The sequence below is a fragment of the Salarias fasciatus genome, chromosome 3 (assembly GCF_902148845.1).
Source record: "Salarias fasciatus chromosome 3, fSalaFa1.1, whole genome shotgun sequence".
NCBI lineage: Eukaryota > Metazoa > Chordata > Actinopteri > Blenniiformes > Blenniidae > Salarias > Salarias fasciatus.
The window spans coordinates 4,099,956-4,116,773 of NC_043747.1; the positions used below are offsets into that span (position 1 = coordinate 4,099,956).

General features: G+C 40.7%; 2 protein-coding genes across 3 annotated transcripts in view; both read right to left on the reverse strand.

The window, feature by feature from the left end:
* The window catches only part of LOC115408404 (GTPase IMAP family member 7-like), a 693,369-nt gene that overhangs the window by 552,222 nt on the left and 124,329 nt on the right, over nucleotides 1-16,818 (reverse strand). The window lies entirely within an intron of this gene.
* LOC115408329 (uncharacterized) overlaps nucleotides 1-16,818 on the reverse strand; it is a 197,142-nt gene that overhangs the window by 41,809 nt on the left and 138,515 nt on the right. For both annotated transcript variants that reach the window (XM_030119041.1, XM_030119032.1), the window contains exons 6-7: nucleotides 619-773; nucleotides 68-487 (exon numbers count right to left, since the gene is read on the reverse strand). In XM_030119041.1, the coding sequence (XP_029974901.1) occupies nucleotides 68-487; nucleotides 619-773 (575 nt within the window). The remainder of the gene's footprint in view (nucleotides 1-67; nucleotides 488-618; nucleotides 774-16,818) is intronic.

The following is a 16,818-nucleotide window of genomic DNA, read 5'->3' on the forward strand; positions in this document are numbered from 1 at the left end:
CTGTCTATAAACTAAACATAAGCTGCTTGAACAAAGGTTTTCAGCTGTTTCAATGAATTCTTCTCACCTGTTGGGTTTCAATGGTTCCCTGAATGATCTCTACGTGGATTCCGCCTCCTCGGGTGGTTCGTCCTGCTGGGATCTGTGCAGCAGCTTCCATCTGGACCTCTGCACCACTTGATGGGCTGTTTGTGGTCAAGGTTCTGTTTCCAGAGGCCAAACTGTCCCTCAAAGAAGACCTGTCCTCTTCCTCTTCTACCACGGAGTTCACCTGGGAAAACTCATTTTTGGCCTGACGAAAGCTGAAGGATTCAAGTGAAGAGTCAACTTCCTCCACAGCTGGACTCTTGACTGAAACCTGTTCTGCTGGGTCAAATGGAGCAGAGCAGGCAGAAGCCTGCAGACTTTCCCTCAGGGAACCATCAGGATGTAATTCATAGTTTTCACCACTTGGGGGTGGAGGAGATCGAGGAATCACCTTTGGGGTCTGTGGGAAAACAATGTTGTGATTTTAATCCCATGATCAACACAGGAAAAATCATTCCATAATACTGGTATAATAAAAACAGAGACACATCCATAGCAACTCGGACACAGTATGATGAGATGCTGACTGACCTGGGCAGGACGGGTGGAGGAGGTGGAGGAGGAGGAGGTGGAGGAGGAGGTGTGTTCAGATGTTTGAGGGTCCAGACTTTCCTTGACAGTCAATGTCAGACTCTCTTCCTTAAGCTGTAGGACGTGCTGCGTCCGCTGCAGCACCGACTGTTGATCTAACACAGAAGTGGTCAGATTAGTCATTTCAAGAAAGACATGACGGTTAAATGGAATTATTTTCACTGGTTCAGCTCAAAGAACTTCACATGATCACATGAGTCAGCCGTTCACACACTGGGAGCATCTCTTCCACACTCCATCTCAGTTTCTCCCTCCTCAACACCCGCTCACTCAATAATAAGGGACTCATTCTAAATGAATACATCACTGACAATAAACTGGATTTTCTCTGTTTGACTGAAACCTGGCACAAACCCATGGACTATTTTGCACTTAATCAGACCACACCTCCTGGATTCACTTACATTGAAAACCCCCGTTCAGATGGACGGGGTGGCGACACTGCAGTAATTTTCAATAAGGACATTAAGTTAACTCCCATATCCCTCACAAACACCCACTCCTTCGAACACACTGCCTTCAAACTGTCCGGTCCCTCTCCACTTGTCACTGCTGTCATCTGCCATCCCCCAAAGCCCAACACCTCCTTCCTATCAGAACTCACGGACTTTTTGACCCAGTTAAGTCCCATCTCCTCATCCATCCTCCTGCTCGGTGACTTCAGTTTTCACATTGACAATCCAAACTCCAAACCTCCTGCTGAATTCCTGGACCTTCTCATCTGCTTCAATATCACTCGGTATGTAAATTTTCATACAATCACGGCCATATTCTCCATCTCATCTGCTCCACTGGTCCCACTATACACAACCTTTCCAGCCATAACCTCAACATATCGGATCACTTCGCCATCACATTCAGCAGACACATTCCCCTCACAGCCCCCAAAACAAAACGTGAAATAACCTTCAGAAACCTCAAATCCATCGATTCACCTGCACTTTCAGCCCTCCACACCACCAAACTGACCACCTCCCCTCCACCACTGTCCGATAGCCCCTCTGATCTGGTCTCTCATTACAACAACACTCTCTCCTCCTGCCTCCATGAACTTGCCCCCACCAAAACAAAGACAGTCTCTTTCACCCACACAGCCCCCTGGTACACCCCCGAGCTCCATCAGATGAAATCCCACAAGCGCCAGCTTGAGAGACTGTGGAAAAAATCTGGTCTTACTGTACATTTACAAATCTACACAGAATACGTTCAGCAATACAAAGATGCTCTCAACTCTGCTCGGTCTTGTTATTACTCCAACCTTTTCCACTCCGGCTCCAATAACCCCAAGGCACTCTTCACCATCCATTTCCAACCTTCCCTTTCTGTCCAAAGTCCTCGAACGAGTCATTGCTTCTCAACTCCAAACCCACCTCAGCTCAAACAGTCTCTATGAACCCTTCCAGTCCGGCTTCCGTTCTAAACACAGCACTGAAACAGCTCTATTAAAAATCACTCATGATCTCCTCCTCTCCTCTGATTTCGGCCATCTCAACATCCTCACCCTCCTGGACCTCACTGCAGCTTTCCACACCATCAGCCACCCCATCCTCCTGTCTCGCCTCAAATCCACCCTCAACATCACCGACGCCGCTCTGTCCTGGTTCCAGTCATCCCTCTCCCATCGTCAACAGTTCGTCCACATCAGCCACTGCTCCTCCTCCACAGCCCCCCCGCCACAGGGCGTTCCCCAAGGTTCGGTGCTTGGTCCTCTCCTCTTCATCCTCGACATCCTCCCCCTCGGCAACATCATCCGTCGTCACGGTCTCCGCTTCCACTGCTACGCTGACGACATACAACTTTACATCTCCACCACATCCATACACCCCAACATCCACCCCCCCTCACCCAGCGCCTCACAGACATCAAAACATGGACGAATCACAACTTTCTCAAACTAAACAGTGACAAAACAGACGTCATCATCATCGGTCCACATAACATCACCAAATCCGCACATCAGTTCACCTTATATTTTGATAACTCTACACTCACTCCATCCCCGCTGATCCGCAACCTCGGTGTTCTCCTGGACCCCACTCTATCATTCCACCCCCACATCAAACACAGAACCCGGACTGCATTCTTCCACCTCAAATACATTGCTCGACTCCGCCCATCACTCTCCTTCTCTGCTGCTGAAACTTTAATCCAGGCTTTCATCACTTCCAGAATCAACTACTGCAACAGCATTCTCTACGGTACACCATCCAGAACCCTCAATAAACTACAGTACATTCAGAACTCCGCTGCCCGCCTCCTCACCCACACCCGCTCCGTCAACACATCACCCCGGTCCTCCACAAGCTCCACTGGCTCCCCGTCCCTCAGCGCTCCACTTCAAACTCCTCCTGATCACCTTCAAAGCTCTCCATCATCTGGCCCCTCCATCCCTCACAGACCTGCTCCACCTCCACACTCCATCTCGCTCCCTCCGCTCCTCCACCTCCACCCTGCTGTCCCTGCTGGGTGGGACCAGGCTCCCAACCTGGGGAGACAGAGCCTCCTCCATCACCGCCCCCACCCTCTGGAACTCACTGCCCCAACCTCTCCGTGACTGCTCTGACCCCCCCACCTTCAAGAAAGAACTCAAAACCCATCTGTTCAGAATTGCTTTTGATGTTTGATGTTTTTTTTTGCTGTTTATTTTACGCTGCTGTGTTTTATTTATTTTTTTGTATTGCGAAGCGACTTTGAGTGTCATGAAAAGCGCCATACAAATAAAATGTATTCTTCTTCTTCTTCTTCTTCTTCTTCTTATTATTATTATTATTATTATTATTATTATTATTATTATTTCCACAGTTAGAGAACAGAGATTCAATCACTGATATTTGGAATAAAAGACTCCACCCAGAGAGCACAGCCTCCTCTGAAGGAACACAGCCATGATAATAACGCCAGAGATGATAATTAAATCTGCATCTTTTGTTGTGACACTGGTTTTTCAGCACAACACGGAGTGCTGAGCTGTGAGTAATACTCTTGTTTATTACTGTGACAGGACAGGAGATCTCCTCAAAAACACAGCAGTTTTAATCAGACATGATTGTAACTTCCCAGTTCATTCTTTTTACTTTTTTTCAAACTTACATTATCGGGAGAAACGATGCAGCCCCTGAGACACATTTAATATTTATAATAGGGATTATTTAATCCCACAAAAAGTACATCCTGTTTGTGATCAGTCATCATGAACATTGTACCTGAAGAAGTACCGTAAGAAGAAAAAAATATTTCCGTGCATTTGTTTGTATTTCTCTCTACTCATCATAATATCTGAAGATGTGACTTTAAAAGGCGTGAACTCTGGACACACCTGTAAGCAAGTTAAGTTTCGTTTTACTGGAAATGCTCCCACAACACTGACGATCTAAAACATGAAATAAATCCAGAATAAAATGTTTGATTTGAACAATAATAAAATTATGTTCCTGTCTGTTTTGAAGTTTTGTTTCCCATTTAAGACCTAAAGCAAAGGTCTGGACTTATTTTAGAGGATCTGCTCCTGAAGTGGACCAGTCTGTCAGAAGTATGAACAGTCACCTTGAGTTTAATTTAGCCTTTTAAATTCATTTATATGATTTTATTTACACGTACCTTCTCGACGTTTGAAAGCAATCTTGTAGATGTTTTCCGACACTTCCTCCACAGGTGAACACTCTCCTCCACCTGATTTACGTTTGATCTGGAAATTCTTTGAAATTCTCCTCTTCTGCTCCTGGGACAGTCTGCCACATTCAAAATAAACCGGGTAGCGGTATTTATCAGCCATCTTTCACCAGTGAGATGTAAATCACAGCAGACACGGCCCTTCAGACTGCTGGCTGCTGGGTCTGGGCTCAGAGACTGGATCTGGATGGGTGGAACACCTGGTCAGGTTCATCAGATCTGACGCACACGACTGCAACAAATGAATCCAGACAAACAGGTTCCTGCAGTCATTCTCAAACTCCTCTATCAGCCCATGAAACTCATGGTATTTTCAATATGAATTCTACCAATCTGTGTTTGTAGTGGTTCATAAATTATGCAATTTTAGACAGCATTGTTTATATTTTAGTAAAGATTTATTGTATAAAATTAAACTGAACTGAAATATTAAAACTACAGTTTAATTCTATGAAATCATATTTTTTAGTTTACTGTATTTATTGAGTGATTTTCAATTTTCTTTTGAACAGAAAATATTTGTGTCATCAGGAAACAGCAGCACTCTCAACAACTGTGACACCTTGCAAATATCATTTAGATCTAAAAAAAAAAAAGTTTAGGGCCCAACACAGAGTCTTGGGGGACGCCACAAACAATTTCCACACCTGCTGAACAAACACCAACAAGGTGTTGTCTCATATTGTGTCGACTGGCTATTTATATTTAAACAAAATTGAACTTAAACTTCCGAATTCAAAAGGCACCAAAGGTAAAGGCAATAATTGTTCAGCAATTTCTGTCCAAAATCATTTTTTTACATTTCTTCACTGAAACATTTAACCGTTTAACCAGTTTGCTAACAAAGCTCTAAAATATGAACTTATTCAAAGAAACTTCCAAATTCTTCTGTCAAATCATTTCTTTGATACGGGATATGTGTGACATGTAGATTAAAAGTCATTACTTGTAGAACTGCTCCACATTTCAGACTCTAAAGACTGAAGCTCAGCTGACTTGGATCAAACTGGATCCTGATGTTCATGGTTTGGATTCATATACACAGGCCAGAGGTTATTTTGCCTACCTTGACATGTTTCGGCTGCCAAGCTGCAGCCTTCCTCAGAAGTGTCACGTGATGTTGTCTGGTCGGCTGATTTATACAGGTTTTGGCGCCAGCTTCCTACTGGGTGCAGTAGGACGACAGCGCCATCTGCAGTCCGACTTCTTCAGAACTGTGTCCCAGGTATGGGAAAGTTGATACGCCCCCTCTGCCCGGTTCACAGTCTGGGGGGTGCGTTTCCGGATCTCGATGGCCTCCCTGATCCAGCGGTGGTACTTGTTGCTTTCCGTGCCGATGATCTGGGCATGATCCCAGTCCATGAGGTGGTTTTCCCTCTTGCAGTGTTCGGAAACGGCAGACTTTAGCTGTTCCTGCTCTGCCTGTCGTTTGGAGGAGCGTGTGCACGCTTTAGATGTTTCTTTTTCGCATTCAGTACGATGTTTGTCCTGATGTTGAAGGCTCTGCCAGTCTCCCCGACGTAGGATTTGTTGCACGACAAACAAGGTATTTCGTAAATGATATTGCATTTGTGTTGTGGCTCTATTTTGTCCTTGGGATATACTAATAACTGCTGTAGTTTTATGTGTGGTTTTACTGGGGTGCTGATGTTGTGCTTATTCATGGCCCGTTGTATTCTCTCTGTGATCCCTCTGATGTATGGAAGTGTCACCATGGCCCTGTTTTGTTTCTCAGTTTGTTTAGTTGTTGTTCTCTTTTTTGTGTCTTTGTTTTGTTTGTTGGCGGCCTTTGTTTATGGCCCACATCGGATAGTTGCACTTTCGTAGTGCTTTTATGATGTGTTGTTCCTCCTCTTTTCTGTCTTCTTCCTGTGTGATTAGTTTTGTGCGTTCGAAAAGGGTTGTTACGACTGAAAGTTTGTGGTTAATGGGATGTTCTGACATCCAAAGGAGGTATTGGTCTGTGTGAGCGGGTTTCCGATATATGTGAATTTTAATGCTGCCATCTTCCAGGTGTTTTATGTCCAGGTCCAGGAAATGTATGGTGCTGTCTGTTTCCTCTTCGTGGGTGAACTTGATGTTTTTTGTGTCATCCAGTGTGTTGAGATGATCCGTGAGTTCTTGTGTGTGTCCTTTCCTTGTTATTTCCAACATGTCATCCACGTACCTCTTCCAGAGGGAAAGGCCGCAGTGTGGTGGGACTGTTTTGAGGGCCCGGGCTTCAAGGTCTTCCATGAAGAAGCCGCTCATTATGGCAGACAGCGGATCCCCCATTGCAAACCCCTCCTTCTGCCTGTAGATGGTACCCCGATACTGGAAGTAGGTGGAGGTGGAGACGAATTCCAGGAGCCTTGTGATGTCCTCGACAGTGAGTGGGGTCCTTCTTTTTAATGATTTGTCCTCCTTGAGGCGATTATGTACGATGTGTATTGTGACGTTTATGGGAGTTTTTGTGAATAAAGAAACCACATCATGTGAGATAAATATTTCATCTTTTTGAATTGTTATATCCTTCAGTTCCTGGGCCAATTGCTTGGCATTTTTACAGTGTTGGTCTGTGAGGCCAAGGAGTGGTTTTATGAGGTCAACCAGGGCTTTAGACAGATTGTATGTCACGGACCCGATGCTATCCACAATGGGTCTCAGCGGTGTTCCAGGTTTGTGTATATTGGGGGTTCCATAAATTCGAGGGGTGATGCTTGCTGTGGGGATGAGATGATTGTATGTCTCCTTACTTATTTTTTCTTCATTGAGAAGGGGTTTGAGTACTGATTTCAGGGACTTCTTTTTGTCTTCAGTTGGGTCTTTCTTTAGAATCTCATATGTATTGGAATCTTGTAGCATAGCATCCATTTGCTTTTCATAATGCTCCGTGTTCATTATTACTGTGGCTCTCCCTATGTCTGCTGGTAATATGGTGATGCTCTTGTCTTTGGCGAGTGTTTGTGCTGCTTTCACCTCCTCCTTAGTCATATTGGCTGGTGGTAGCTTTGCGGATTTTAAAATGCCTGCTATTTCGTTTCGTAGTTCTGACTTTTTCCCCTGGTCTTCTATTGATTTGCACGCTATTTCAGTAGCTAAAATGTAATCGTCGTACGGAATTTTAGCGGGTGTGATGGCATAGTTCAGACCCCGGGCTAAAACGCTTTGCTCCGTGGTGGTTAAAGAGCGACTGGAGATGTTATACACCCACTTCCTGGATGCTACGTCGTGCGTGTTACGTTCCCTGTCTTGTTTATTTTGGATTAGTGTTTCTAATTTCCTAACTTGGCGATGTTTGGCTTCTGCGAACTGCCATTCGTGTGCGTGCTTCAGATGTGTTTCTATCAGCTAGTATGTGTCCTTGTCCATATTGTATGTCTGTCTGAAATGTGCCGTTTTTTGTGCTAGTGACAAGTTGATTTCTTTTACCTTGTTTGCCGTGCAGCGGATCCTTTCCTGTAGCAATGCACTTTGCGCTCTCCTCACGATTCTGTCCGCGTTCTGCGTTGGTATGGGGTTCTTTAAATCCAGGCTTGATGGTATGATGCCTTCGTCTCGGCACCGCAGGTTGAATCTCAGGTGATTCCGGAAACGCGCTCTGTCAAGGTAGGCAAAATAACCTCTGACCTGTGTATACGAATCCAAACCATGAATACAAAAAAAGGCCTAATGAACCTTATTGGATCCTGATGTTTCCCAGAAGGCCTGCTGGACTCTCTCTGCTGTCCTCCTGGATCCTGGTCCTGCTCGGTCCGGTCTTCGGTTCTGGTCTTGATTGTGCTCCAGATCAGCTTCGGCCTCTTTCTGAACCTCCAGAAAAGCTTTTCACCTCAATCTCTCACTGAGGTCCTTCTCTTTAACAGAGACAAGTCAGGATGATTCAGAGACAGACCTCCACCAGCTCTCAGCTCTCTCAGGGATAATCAAGTCTACTTCCCCTTTCCCACTGGCCAAAAAACCCATTTAAACCCGTTAAGTCATGGCAGTGGGAAAGGGTTTGACCCGTGATTTCGACCCGCGTCGTTGACCCTGCAATCGACCCGGTAAATTCCCGGGTGAGTTTGTAGCGGCTTTTAGTGGGAGGGACACATCCGGGAACTTACATGATGACGTCGACGCAGCACGGCTAAGTTAGCACGCTAGTTGTTGTTTCTGGACACAGCCTGAGATTTCCTTCGTCAACATGACCCAGCAGTGGCAAGCTGGCGAGACCAGAGAGTAGGGCTGAACGATATATCGTGATCATGTCGATATCGCGATATGAACATTCAGGACATTAGTTTCTCAAAATCAACGATATCAAGATTTCAACTGCTTTCTCTGCATGTCAGCTTGTCCATGCACAGGTAAGACCAGCCAACCACAAACCTCCTTTACTGGTTGACAGCTGATGGCAGAGGGCGGCTGCAGAATCTGTACAAACCAGTTTGGTGGTGGTGGCAGTGAGCTCTCATAAATATAACTGCATATTTTTTTTTTTTTACATCCTTGTATTTGTATTATGATGTTTTTATTTTTCTGAAAAATGCTTAACTTTCACTGAATCCATTGTAATATATCGTATCGATATCGAGATATCTGGCATGGCTATCGAGATATGAAATTTTGCCCATATCGTTCAGCCCTACCAGAGAGCTTCCCCTGATCCGCGGGGAAGAGGAGATTCATCTACAGTAACAGGGACTGTTTTCCGCTGCATTGTTTACTTTCGTTTTGCTCCGTCGCGCTGATGATGTCATTAATGTGGGACACCATCAGTGCGGGAAAACGCAGCGACGCGGCTCGCCAGCAGGAGGTGAGATGCGGGTCTGCAGGCGGTGGGAAAGGCGTCTAAAAAGGCGATAGTTAGCAGGTCGCAGACACGGGTCGACCCGCTAGTTGCAGTGGGAATGTCTCAAGATGAGGTTAAAGGTCAGCTGATGATCAGCTGTGTCAAACCTCTAACAAAGTTTTTGGTGTCAGAATGTCTGAGACGTGCAGAAATCTTTTTTTTTTTCCCCAGCGAGAATATTCACACACGCACACACACACACACACACACACACACACACACACACACACACACGCTCAGTCTTGTATTTCTATCCTTGTGGGGACCGTCCATTGACTCCCATTCATGTCTAGCCCCTAACCCTGACCGTTACCCTAACCCTAACCCACACCACAACAAAGCCTAACCCTAAAGAAATGTTTTTGCACTTTTACTTTTTTCAGTAACAACAACATGGTCAAGAAAACACTGTTTCTCCTACTTAGGACCGGAAAAAGGTCCCCACAAGGCACGTCGTTCCACGTTTTGCTATCCTTGTGGGGACATTTGGCCCCGACAAGGATAGAAATACAAGAACACACACACACACACACACACACACACACACACACACACACACACACACACACACACACACACACACACACACACACACACACACAGAAAGGAATTTAGGATGACAAATTAACTTGACATGCATGTTTCTGGACTATGAGGGGAAACAGCTCCTCCTGCTCCTCTTCCAGCTGGCAGACTCTGATTCCTCCATGTTTTAATCAAAACTCACACTTGTGCCTTTAAATCCATTGAGAATGTTGACAATCAGGAATGTCCACAATTTAGTCCTTTAATTCCAAGATGATGAACTTTATTAATGTGTTGGTGAAGGAGAAGCAGAGCAGCAGTGACTCCAGCAGATTAACACTGATTATAATAGAAAGCACTGCTGCAGAAAATCAACAATATATGAACTCTTACTGATTGACTTTTTTTTCCCCACACATCATAACATAACATAAATACAGTACATGCTGCATACAGATATTATAGTAATTTGATGTATGAAGGGGTCACCCCAAAAAAGCTATTTAAAGCTTATGATAGGGGGCCCGGGGGCCCACACATAACAAATAACAGAAACAAACGACTTGAACAAACACAACAAACAATCCCAGTGTCACGATAACAGTAGATCATTCTGAATGGTCACTGTACAATAACAGATGCAAATGTTAATAGGCAGAACAAGATACAGCACCAGTTATAATTATGATTTTTAGTACAATCAAGAAATTAAATATACATTGATAGGAGTTGCATTTTTATTTTTAATTTTTCTTTGAAGGTGGAAATGGAATGTGACAATTTTGGGTTGGGGTTCTGGGGTTGGATTCTGGGTTAACATTGGACAGTTCAATGAAACTGTTTCCTCATCTGATTCATCAGAAAATATTCTTGAAAAGATTAAAACACAAAACTATAAAAGAGAAGATTTTCCAACCCTTCAAAACGAAATAATGAAATAAACACAAAAACAACTAGAAAAAAATTGCAGTTCCTGAAGAAACTGCAAGTGTGAATGCTGAGCTGAAAATGTTAAACTGTAATGCAGAAAAACTGAATAAGAAAAGGTGAAAAACCCTGAAATAAAGTTGCAAAAGGTTGAAAAATTTTGAAAACACTGCAAAAAGTCGAAAAAGGTTGAAAAAGGTTGAAAACACTGCAAAAAGTTGAAAAGTTTGGAAAAGGTTGAAAACACTGCAAAAAGTTGAAAAGGGTTAAAAAAGGTTGAAAACACTGTAAAAACTTGAAAAAGTTTGAAAAGGGTTGAAAACACTGCAAAAAGTTGAAAAAGTTTGAAAAAGGTTGAAAACACTGCAAAAAGTTGAAAAGGGTTAAAAAAGGTTGAAAACACTGTAAAAAGTTGAAAAGGGTTAAAAAAGGTTGAAAACACTGTAAAAAGTTGAAAAAGTTTGAAAAAGGTTGAAAACACCGTAAAAAGTTGAAAAAGTTTGAAAAAGGTTGAAAACACTGCAAAAAGTTGAAAAGGGTTAAAAAAGGTTGAAAACACTGTAAAAAGTTGAAAAAGTTTGAAAAAGGTTGAAAAAGGTTGAAAACACTGCAAAAACTTAAAACAGTTGATAGAGGGAGAAGGAGCAGTAGAGTCAGTGTCAGAGTAACAGAGGATCAATAGAGCTCCAGTCTTAATGGGAAAATCCAGACTCATCAAGCAGCAGTCAGCACAACAGGTGTGTCTGTTGCTATGGAGACCAGCTGCACAGCAGCCATGACAGTGAATCAGCACTTTTTAATGGAGTGCGCATGGTTGAAGAAATGGCATTTCTCAGGGACCGAAAGGTGAAATTGAAAAAGATTTTCACACAGTCAGATTCAGAAGCCTTTCATGAATTTAATGGTGCAGGAATCATGTCTGTAGGATCATCCATTCAGCCACAGCGATTGTGCGAACACAAGTGAAGTTTTGGATTCAGGCGTCTCCAAAATGCATTGGAGCGGATGGGAGAAAATTCTGCACTCTCCTCAAACAAATGCCTCTGAAGAGGGAACCGTTTGAGATAGAGACAAAGTGACTCAATTTTACGAGTCACAAGAAAAATTCCTACGTTTTGAGGTGTTATTGTGCAGATTGAGCCAGAAATGTGGCCGTACGGACGAGAAAATAACTTTTTTTTGGGTTAAAATTCAGAGCCTCCCGCACTCTAAATTCCTTTCTCCCACTCTAGCTTCTCCAATACACACCCATTGTAAACTCCAAAAACGGCTGAAATTCTCTCCGTACTTGAAGGCTCACAGTTTAAATTTGGTAGAAGATCTTGAAATGATACTACATACCTGAATAAAGGACAAAAATGCCTACGTTTTAAAAGTAAAATGACATGTCAATGTGAAAGTATGACAAAGTTTTAAGGGTTCAAAGTTGAAGGAGTTTAAAGGTCAGTTGAAGGGGTTTCCCATCCACTTCAATGTTAAAAATAATTTTAAAAAGTTGAAATATTTCAAAAAGCTTAAAAAAGTTTAAAAAGGTTTAAGAAAGGGTTTAAAAAGTTGAATAGTTTAAAAGTTGAATGGTTAAAATCGGTTAAGATTTGAAGGAGTTAAAGGGTTATAAAGTTTAACTAGAAAAATTTGCAGTTCCTGAAGAAACTGCAAGTGTGAATGCTGAGCTGAAAATGCTAAACTGTAATGCAGAAGAAGTTCAAGAAGAAAGGTTGAAAAGGAAGTTGAAAAATTTTGACAAAGCTTGAAAACACTGCAAAAAGTTGAAGAACCTTGAAAAAGGTGAAAACGCTGCAGAAAGTTGAAAAAGATTGAAAACACTACAAAAAATTGAAAAAAGTTAAAAACGGTTGAAAAAGATTAAAACCACTGCAAAAAGTTGAAAAGGGTTGAAAAAGTTGGAAAACACTGTAAAAAGTTGAGAAAAGTTGAGAAAGGTTGAAAACGCTGCAAAAACTTGAAAAACATTGAAAATGGTTAAAAACACTGCAAAAAGTTGAAAAAAACATGAAAAAGTTTGAAAACACTGTAAAAATTTGAAAAAGGTTGAAAACACTACAAAAAGTTGAAAAAGGTTGAAAACTCTGCAAAAAGTTGAAAAAAGTTAAAAACGGTTGAAAAAAGTTGAAAACTCTGCAAAAAGTTGAAAAAAGTTAAAAACGGTTGAAAAAAGTTGAAAACACTGCAACAAGTTGAAAAAACCTGAAAAAGTTTGAAAACACTGCAAAAATGTTGAAAAAGTTTGAAAACACTGCAAAAACTTGAAAACAGTTGAATAAGGTTGAAAATGTTGAAAATGCTGCAAAAACTTGAAAAAAGTAGAAAAAGTTTGAAAACGCTGCAAAAAGTTGAAAAACGCTGCAAAAAGTTGAAAAAGGTTGAAAACACTGCAAAACGTTGAAAAAGGTTGAAAACGCTGCATGAAGTTGAAAAAGTTGAAAAAGGTTGAAAAAGTTTGAAAACGTTGCAAAAAGTTGAAAAAACTTTAGGAATGTTGAAGAAACAACAGAGTCAGTGTCAGAGTAACAGAGGATCAATAGAGCTCCAGTCTTAATGGAAAAATCCAGACTAATCAAGCAGCAGCAGCACAACAGGTGTGTCTGTTGCAATGGAGACCAGCTGCACAGCAGCCATGACAGTGAATCAGCACTTTTTAATGGAGTGCGCATGGTTGAAGAAATGGCATTTCTCGGGGACCGAGATGTGAAATTGAAAAATTTTCACACAGTCAGATTCAGAAGCCTTTCATGAATTTAATGGTGCAGGAATCATGTCTGTAGGATGATCCAGGCAGCCACGGCGATTGTGCGAACACGAGTGAAGTTTTGGATTCAGGAGTCTCAAAAATGCATTGGAGCGGATGGGAGAAAATTCTGCACTCTCCTCAAACAAATGCCTCTGGAGAGAGAACGGTTTGAGATAGAGACAAAGTGACTCAATTTTACGGGTCACAAGAAAAATTCCTACGTTTTGAGGGGTTATTGTGCAGATTGAGCCAGAAATGTGGCCGTACGGACGAGAAAATAACTGTTTTTTTGGTTAAAATTCAGAGCCTCCCGCACTCTAAATTTGATTCTCCCACTCTAGCTTTTCCAATACACACCCATTGTGAACTCCAAAAACGGCTGAAATTCTCTCCGTACTTGAAGGCTCACAGGTGAAATTTGGTAAAAGATCTTGAAATGATATTGCATACCTGAATAGAGGACAAAAATGCCTACATTTTAAAAGTAAAATGACTTGTCTACGTGAAAGTATGACAAAGTTATAATGGTTCAAAGTTGAAGAAGTTGAAAGGTCAGTTGAAGGGGTTTTCCATCCACTTCAATGTTAAAAATAATTTTAAAAAGTTAAAATATTTCAAAAAGTTGAACAAAGTTGAAAAATTTTAAAAAGGTTGAAGAAAAGGTTTAAAAAGTTGAATATTTTAGAAGTTGAATGGTTAAAATTGGTTAAGATTTGAAGAAGTTATAATGTTCCAAAGTTTGAAAAAATCTCCATCCGTTAACATGGGGCAAAAAGTTGCACAAAAGTTGAAATATTTCAAAAAGTTTAAAAGTTATGAAAAAGTTAGAACATAGCAGGAATGTCCTTAAAAAGCTGCACAATTTGATATATGAATGGTTCAAATCGGACAAAATATGTAGGAGGAGTTAAGCGTCAAAAAACGGCGGAAGAATACAGAATAACTAGAACAAAAAATTTGCAGTTCCTGAAGAAACTGCAAGTGTGAATGCTGAGCTGAAATGTTAAACTGTAATGCAGAAAAACTGAATAAGAAAAGGTGAAAAAACCTGAAATAAAGTTGAAAAAGGTTGAAAAAATGTTAAAACACGGCAAAAAGTCAAAAAAGGTTGAAAAAGGTTGAAAAACACTGCAAAAAGTTGAAAAAGGCTGAAAACACTGCAAAAAGCTGAAAAATGTTGAAAAGGTTTGAAAACACTGCAAAAAGGTGAAAAAGTTTGAAAAAGGTTGAAAAAACTGCAAAAAGTTGAAAAAGGTTGAAAAATGCTGAAAACACTGCAAAAAGTTGAAAAGGGTTGAAAAACGTTGAAAAAGGTTGAAAAATTTTGAAAAAGGTTGAAAACTGCAAAAAAGTTGAAAAACGTTGAAAAAGGCTGAAAACACTGCAAAAAGTTGAAAAAGGTTAAAAAAAAAGTTGAAAAGGTTGAAAAAGTTTGAAAACACTGCAAAAAGTTGAAAAGCGTTGAAAAAAGTTGAAAAAGTTTGAAAAAGTTTGAAAACACTGCAAAAAGTTGAAAAGGGTTGAAAAAAGTTGAAAAAGTTTGAAAAAGGTTGAAAAAGTTTGAAAACACTACAAAAAGTTGAAAAGCGTTTAAAAAAGCTGAGAAAGGTTGACAATTTTTTAAAAAGGTTGAAAACACTGCAAAAAGTTGAAAAATGTTGAAAAAGGTTGAAAGCGCTGCAAAAAGTTGAAAAATGTTGAAAAAGGCTGAAAACACTGCAAAAACTTGAAAAAGGTTGAAAAAGGCTGAAAACACTGTAAAAAGTTGAAAAAGGTTGAATGAGGTTGAAAAATGTTGAAAACACTGCAAAAAGTTGAAAAAGGTTAAGAAAAAGTTGAAAAGGTTGAAAAAGTTTGAAAACACTGCAAAAAGTTGAAAAGCGTTGAAAAAATTTGAAAAAGGTTGAAAAATTTTAAATAAGGTTGAAAACACTGCAAAAAGTTGAAAAATGTTGAAAAAGGTTGAAAGCGCTGCAAAAAGTTGAAAAATGTTGAAAAAGGCTGAAAACACTGCAAAAAGTTGAAAAAGGTTGAAAAAGGCTGAAAACACTGCAAAAAGTTGAAAAAGGTTGAAAAATGTTGAAAACAATGCAAAAAGTTGAAAAAGTTGGAAAAAAAGTTGAAAAAGTTTGAAAACACTGCAAAAAGTTGAAAAGGGTTGAAAAAAGTTAAAAAAGGTTGAAAACACTGCAAAAAATTTAAAAACGTTGAAATGCCTTGAAGGAGCAGTAGAGTCAGTGTCAGAGTAACAGAGGATCAATAGAGCTCCAGTCTTAATGGAAAAATCCAGACTAATCAAGCAGCAGCAGCACAACAGGTGTGTCTGTTGCAATGGAGACCAGCTGCACAGCAGCCATGACAGTGAATCAGCACTTTTTAATGGAGTGCGCATGGTTGAAGAAATGGCATTTCTCGGGGACCGAAAGACGAAATTGAAAAAGATTTTCACACAGTCAGATTCAGAAGCCTTTCATGAATGTAATGGTGCAGGAATCATGTCTGTAGGATCATCCATTCAGCCATACCGATTGTGCGAACACGAGTGAAGTTTTGGATTCAGGCGTCTCGAAAATGCATTGCAGCGGATGGGAGAAAATTCTGCACTCTCCTCAAACAAATGCCTCTGGAGAGAGAACGGTTTGAGATAGAGACAAAGTGACTCAATTTTACGGGTCACAAGAGAAATTCCTACGTTTTGAGGGGTTATTGTGCAGATTGAGCCAGAAATGTGGCCGTACGGACGAGAAAATAATTTTTTTTTTGGTTAAAATTCAGAGCCTCCCGCACTCTAAATTTGATTCTCCCACTCTAGCTTTTCCAATACACACCCATTGTAAACTCCAAAAACGGCTGAAATTCTCTCCGTACTTGAAGGCTCACAGTTTAAATTTGGTAGAAGATCTTGAAATGATATTACATACCTGAATAGAGGACAAAAATGCCTACGTTTTAAAAGTTAAATGACTTTTCTATGTGAAAGTATGACAAAGTTTTAAGGGTTCAAAGTTGAAGGAGTTGAAAGGTCAGTTGAAGAGGTTTTCCATCCACTTCAATGTTAAAAATAATTTTAAAAAGTTGAAATATTTCAAAAAGTTGAACAAAGTTTAAAAAGTTTAAAAAGGTTGAAGAAAGGGTTTAAAAAGTTGAATAGTTTAAAAGTTGAATGGTTAAAATCGGTTAAGATTTGAAGAAGTTATAAGGTTCCAAAGTTTGAAAAAATCTCCATCCGTTAACATGGGGCAAAAAGTTGCACAAAAGTTGAAATATTTCAAAAAGTTTAAAAGATTTTAAAAAGCTCGAACATAGCAGGAATGTCCTTAAAAAGCTGAACAATTTGATATTTGAATGGTTCAAATCGGCCAAAAAATGTAGGAGGAGTTAAGCGTCAAAAATCAGCGGAAGAAGTCAGAAGAAGCAGAACTAGAAAAATTTGCAGTTCCTGAAGAAACTGCAA